Genomic DNA, 6,257 nt, shown 5'->3' on the forward strand with positions numbered 1-6,257 from the left:
TGAAAACTGAGACGAAATGGCCTTGCAATTAGTCATGTCTATGTGACAGATTTCGTTCTCTCTAAGGGAATTTGTACTGACATTTTATTTCGAACCTCGGAGATTCTGATAAAAGAAGAAGAAAAAAGAAAATTGTAGTTTTTGCTACATAAGACAGGTGGCGTAAGCATGCAGCGCTTAAAAAAAAATATCTAAAGTGATTATTTTCTCTCTCGGATTCTTTGAAAAAGCTCACCAGCGCTGGGGTTTGAGGCTGAGCCGGTGACGTCAGCGTGGAATGCGGAGTCAGGCGCCCAGGCTCGCTATAAGCCGGGGAGCTGTCCGGTGCTGAAACTGCCGGAGCCCTCACCCAGTGGCAGAGAGGAGCCTGCTTGGAGCCTTCCACACCATATAAGACAGAGGTAAGACTGCTTTCTCTTCTATTTTCTGAAAAGTTCTCAACTGCGTGTCCGACCCTGTTTTTCCAAGACGTGAGGAAAAAGACTGTTTGGTAGGCTTATATTGATAGAATAACTGAAAGGCAACCTGCTGCTTTTTAGGCAAGGATACTCTATATGCATGCATAAGTGAGAAATTCTCTGATTTACAGGACTTGCTGGAGAATATGCATTGACTGTTATTGAGAAAAACTGTATGCAATGAGAGGAGAAAAGTTGAGGATTTTAATGTCAACATGCTGATTAATGTAAAGTTAATCAAGCCTTATGCTTTGGTCCTTTTCCTAATGTACTGTTTTTCACCCAAGAGTCAGAAATAGAACCAGGAATTTATATGCTTAATATTCTTAACAGTCAATTTACAAGGATTCAAATGCCATTAACCACATGAGTCACAGAGGCAATCAATTTGGATCTGTATATTTTTTCTTTGATATTCACCTTATGGAAACTCTGAATTAACTATCAATTATTTTATGAACAGGTATATTCCAGAAGGGCTTATGATATTGTATGCTAATATTAGTCCTGAGAAAGTAGCTGAGAATGATTTTGAACACTGATTTCTTCCTTTTTCAAATGTGAGCTATTACTTTGGGATATTACCTTGGATTTAGTGACTATGAAATTACAATGAAATGATGACTTTGAATTCGTGGAACAAAGTATATAGAGCTGTATAGAGAGCTGTATAGATTGCAATGGTAATTTTAATGCTTTGGTTGAAAAAGCTCATGTGTTACTTTGCCAAAGAAGATAACTGAAACGAACGTGTTTGTGTTTATCCTACTAGTTGAGTTGTTTAAATTAGATATCTTTACATGTGTTGGTGCTTCAGTGTCAGTGTGCCCAGCTAATTTCATCAGAAAGATGTTTTTACTGTGAGAAGCTTCATTAATAGCTGTCCTGGGAGAAACAGTGTTCCTACCATCTGGGTTTCAGAAAGTTAAAATTAAAATCAGACTCTATATAAGATATTAGAACTATTAAAAACCACCTTCACTGCTTGTAAGAGATGCTCCTGGGAAAATGAAGTCCTTTGAGTTTTAAAGGCAACAACCGTGTCATCCAAAGTGAACCTGAATCAGTAACGAAATGGCCATGCTTGTTAGGCTGTGGTTCAAACTGCAATGAGCATTCTTCTCTGATTCTACAGAAAAGTGTCCTTCCAAAATATGGGTTTCACAGATAATCATGTACTCTGTATGTTAAAATGTGCTGAGAATATGTCAAGATAATGGCTTCAAAGCAAATATACTCAATATTGTTTTCAAGATTACATTTAAAGTGACAGTGGTGAAAATTGATTGCCAAAGCTAAATCAATCCTAGAATAGTATAAAGTTTATATTGTATATACTATATTACCTTTATTTGAACTAAATTATATTACTTAGAATTTTATGAGTACAATTTCTTTAAGTATTTATTTATTTTGAAAACATTCTGTGTGTGCTTAAATAACCTACTTAGTGGTAATTTAAATGAGTCCATGTGTTTATGTGAAGGAAGTTTCTATACTTGAAGCCTTTTGACAGATCTAAAAAAAATATAACATTCTCAGCAAGAACTGTTAAGCAATGTTTTGATGTCTGATATAACAGAAAATTGTCATCATATAACTTTGGTTATCTATCACAAAACCATGATGCACTGAAAACATGGATAAACTTATAAACATATTTACATGAATTTGTTTACAAAAGAATTTGAAAGGACTGAAAGGGCCTCTCTAATAGCAGTAATGCCAAACAGGAAATGTATAAGTGATTCCTCTCACTAATCCATCTGTGAGATTTTTTTAAATATTGGAGAAAAAAATGAATGAAGGTTTTTTTAAGTAGGAAGAATTCAACACATAGTCTGTGTTTATCTAAATTGGGAGTTACACCGTGGTTATTTAAAGATTTTCTAACAGTGTGAGTCATTTAAGATTTCACAGGTCCCTACAGAAATAGACACAGACATAAGACAATCTGAATCTGAGCACTCACATGCTTAGAAATAGACTAGTTAAGTAAACTTATGTTCTCTGTGCAGCATCTGTTTATTTACTATACACTAGAGGGAAGATGAAAAATATAACCATAATTGCATTTTGCAAGTCAGTCCTAATACAATTATTAAAGTATTGGAACACAGAAAAATTTAAACCAGTGTAGGTTATTAATTTAGCAGGTTGTCCTTGGTTTAGCATACTAGGTGAGACCTGGGAGAACCCAGGTCCATCAGTGAGTTGACCAGGACCCATGTATAAAGGTACCCAGTATCATTGACAATAATATTTTAGTGCATTATCATGTAGAGCTGTTAATTTCTAAAACAAAATTGGATGGTTAATTCCAAGAATAAATTAACTGGGCTGTTATTTTGACACAGTCTTATGGGGTAATTGTGTGTACATGTGCATGTGTCATGAGAAATTATTTTGTGATTTATTATCATAGATTGTTATTTGAAATAATTATAGCATTTTAGAAAGTGTTGTTTTATTGAAAAGAAACCTGATAAAAATCAAACTGGTAATTTGTAAATGGAAGATACAAAATTTGAGAACCTCCATGTTACTGTTTTTCTCCCACACAATATCAGACAAGCCTGAGGCAAATAAGTAACAATTTTCCTATAATTTTTTATGGTTAGATTGTGAGAATCATATAGAAAGTATTCATGAATTTTAGATAGTGAAATATGAAATTATTTCTTCTCCATTCCCCCTCGGGCTTTTTGTTTTTCTTTTCTTTTCATTGTTTCTTCTAGCTTGTTTCATTTGTGACAACTCCTGTTTTCTGTGTTTTAAGGAAATCTTTAAGACATGGCTGAAGCTAAGACCCACCAATTTGGAGCAGTTCTGCTTCTTATACACTTAATTTTCCTCATCTCTGGATCCAAAGCAGCTTCCTTCCAGAGAAACCAGCTGCTTCAGAAAGAACCAGACCTCAGATTGGAGAATGTCCAAAAATTTCCTAGTCCTGAAATGATCAAGGCTTTGGAGTACATAGAAAAGCTCAAGCAGCAGGCTCACAGAGAAGAAAACAGCCCAGACTACAATCCATACCAAGGCATCTCTATTCCCCTTCAACTCAAAGAAAACGGAGAAGAAAGTCACTTGGTGGAGAGCTCAAGGGATGGTCTGAGTGAAGACGAGTGGATGAGGATAATACTTGAGGCTTTGAGGCAGGCTGAAAATGAGCCTCCATCTGCTCCTAAGGAGAACAAGCCCTATGCCTTGAATCTGGAGAAGAACTTCCCTGTGGACACGGCTGATGACTATGAGACTCCACAGTGGCCAGAGAGGAAACTCAAGCACATGAGGTTCCCTCTCATGTATGAAGAGAATTCCAGAGAAAACCCCTTTAAACGTACAAATGAAATAGTAGAAGAACAATACACACCCCAAAGTCTTGCTACGCTCGAGTCTGTGTTCCAAGAACTGGGGAAACTGACTGGGCCAAGCAACCAGAAGAGAGAGAAGGTGGATGAAGATCAAAAGCTCTACACGGATGATGAAGATGACATGTATAAGACCAACAACATTGCCTACGAAGATGTGGTCGGGGGAGAAGACTGGAGCCCCATAGAGGAGAAAATAGAGACTCAGACTCAGGAAGAGGTGAGAGACAGCAAAGAGAACATGGAAAAAAATGAACAAATCAACGAAGAAGTGAAACGTTCAGGGCAGTTGGGGCTCCAGGATGAAGATAACCGGAAAGAGGGTAAGGACCAACTCTCAGAAGATGCCTCCAAAGTCATCACCTACTTGAGAAGGTTAGTGAATGCTGTGGACAGTGGGAGGTCACAGAATGGGCAAAATGGGGAAAGGGCAGCCAGGCTTCTTGAGAAATCACTTGATTCTCAGCCTATTTATCAGCTGATTGAAATTTCCAGGAATTTGCAGATACCCCCTGAAGACTTAATTGAGATGCTCAAAGCTGGAGAGAAGCTAAATGGGTTGGTGGAGCCAGATCAGGATCTGGAGCTTCCTGTTGATCTGGATGACATCCCAGAGGCTGACATTGACCGTCCAGACATGTTTCAAAGTAAGATGCTCTCCAAGGGTGGGTATCCCAAGGCACCTGGTCGTGCTGTGATAGAGGCCTTGCCTGAAGGGCTCAGTGTTGAGGACATTTTAAATCTTTTAGGGATGGAGAATGCAGCAAACCAGAAGCCCCCGTATTACCCTAATCAATATAGCCGAGACAAGGCTCTACTGAGGCTTCCCTATGGTCCTGGGATATCTAGAGCCAGCCAAATTCCCAAAGCAGCCTGGATCCCAGATGTTGAAAGCCGACAAGCACCTTATGAAAATATGAATGATAAGGACCAAGAACTGGGAGAGTACTTGGCCAGGATTCTGGTTAAGTACCCTGAGCTCATGAATACCAACCAGCTGAAGAGAATGACTGGCCAAGGCTCCTCGGAAGATGACCTCCAAGAAGAAGAGCAACTTGAACAGGCCATCAAGGAACATCTGGGTCAAGGAGGCTCCCAGGAAACTGAGAAACTGGCCACGGTGAGCAAAAGGCTGCCTGTGGGATCCCTGAAGATTGATGACACCTCAAACAGACAGTACTTGGATGAAGATATGCTCATGAAAGTGCTGGAGTACCTCAACCAAGAAAAGGCAGAGCAGGGAAGGGAGCATCTTGCCAAGAGGGCCATGGAAAACATGTAAACAGCTTTAACTATTGCCCAAATTTCCTCCTTTTCCCCAAGTGAACCAACCCCTATATTTCTCCTAAGTGTGTTGACCTCTATCCTGTTAACACTGTAATCTCTTTTAGTGATGTACAGGCAGATGACTCCTGGTCATTTTGGGGATCTGCCTCACTTATTCTGAGCTGTTATCTTGTGTATGGATATGTGTAAATGTTATGATTCCCAGATTTACAAAAATATGTCCTTTATTCAAGAAAGATATCTATGACAGTGCTGACTGGTGTATCCAATGGTCATGGCATTGGCAGTGCTCGCACAGGATAAAGAGTATCCTATACTTATCTTGGAAGTTTTTAACATTTATTGAACTATTTTGTTACTGTCTGTAATGTTTTGTGGAGTTCTGGAAAAAAACCAATAAAGCATTATAAATATATAGTTTTACTTATAAGGCCTTTTCTATTGTGTGCTTTATTGTTGATTAAATAAATGTTATTTCTGGATACCTTTGGACTTTTCATTCTGGAAACCAGAGAGAAATACTATGGATCAAGCAGAACGGAGTGAAGGGAGAAAAATTATTACTGTTCACAGGCAATCCAGGTAAGAAGTTACGAATCTCATACGTGATTGTAGTTTCTGCCTGCACAATGCTATGAACATTCCCCCACAGCCTTATGTCTCTTCATGGTTTCCTACATACCTCATTAGCAAAGTAAGCCTTTGGGTATAATCCTTACAGTTTACATATAATTTATATGAATGAAAGACATTAAAATGTCCACACTCATAAACAACATCAAAATGAAAGAAAAGAGGGAGGGGGAGGGGCCGGGAGAAAAAGAGGGGGAGGAGGAAAATAGAATAGGAAGGATGGGAAGAAGAAAGGGAGGAGGAAGGGAGGAAGAAGGAAGTTTAGTTGCTGTGCACATGACAATCAGAAGTGAAGCTGCACATCCCCAGGTCACATTAATTCTCCCAAGAGAATGCTGATTGCAGAATGAGTGACCCATCACAAGCAAGGTCGGACCTGACTGGAACCAGACCACCTACTCTGTCTCCTGCTTTGGTGGATCAGGGCATGGCACAATCTGTTACAGTGAACATAGAGCATGACATTAGCATTCTCATGTGTCAATGCAGGGTTAACAATAACAGCCAA

The 6,257-nt window shown here is 39.0% G+C and overlaps 1 protein-coding gene across 2 annotated transcripts; it reads left to right on the top strand.

Moving 5' to 3' along the window:
• The first annotated feature begins 239 nt into the window (after window positions 1-239).
• On the top strand, window positions 240-5,324 carry Scg2 (secretogranin II). 2 transcript variants are annotated; one of them, XM_051154010.1, is made up of 3 exons: window positions 240-401; window positions 3,238-4,204; window positions 4,325-5,324. In XM_051154010.1, the coding sequence occupies exons 2-3, from the start codon at window positions 3,252-3,254 to the stop codon at window positions 5,109-5,111; spliced, it is 1,740 nt and encodes a 579-aa protein (XP_051009967.1). In that variant the 5' UTR covers window positions 240-401; window positions 3,238-3,251; the 3' UTR covers window positions 5,112-5,324. The 2 variants fall into 2 exon arrangements, with proteins under 2 accessions (XP_051009967.1, XP_051009966.1); XM_051154009.1 differs by having other exon boundaries at window positions 3,238-5,324.
• The last annotated feature ends 933 nt before the right edge of the window (window positions 5,325-6,257 follow it).

This window comes from Acomys russatus, chromosome 12 (genome assembly GCF_903995435.1).
Source record: "Acomys russatus chromosome 12, mAcoRus1.1, whole genome shotgun sequence".
NCBI classification, from domain to species: Eukaryota; Metazoa; Chordata; class Mammalia; order Rodentia; family Muridae; genus Acomys; species Acomys russatus.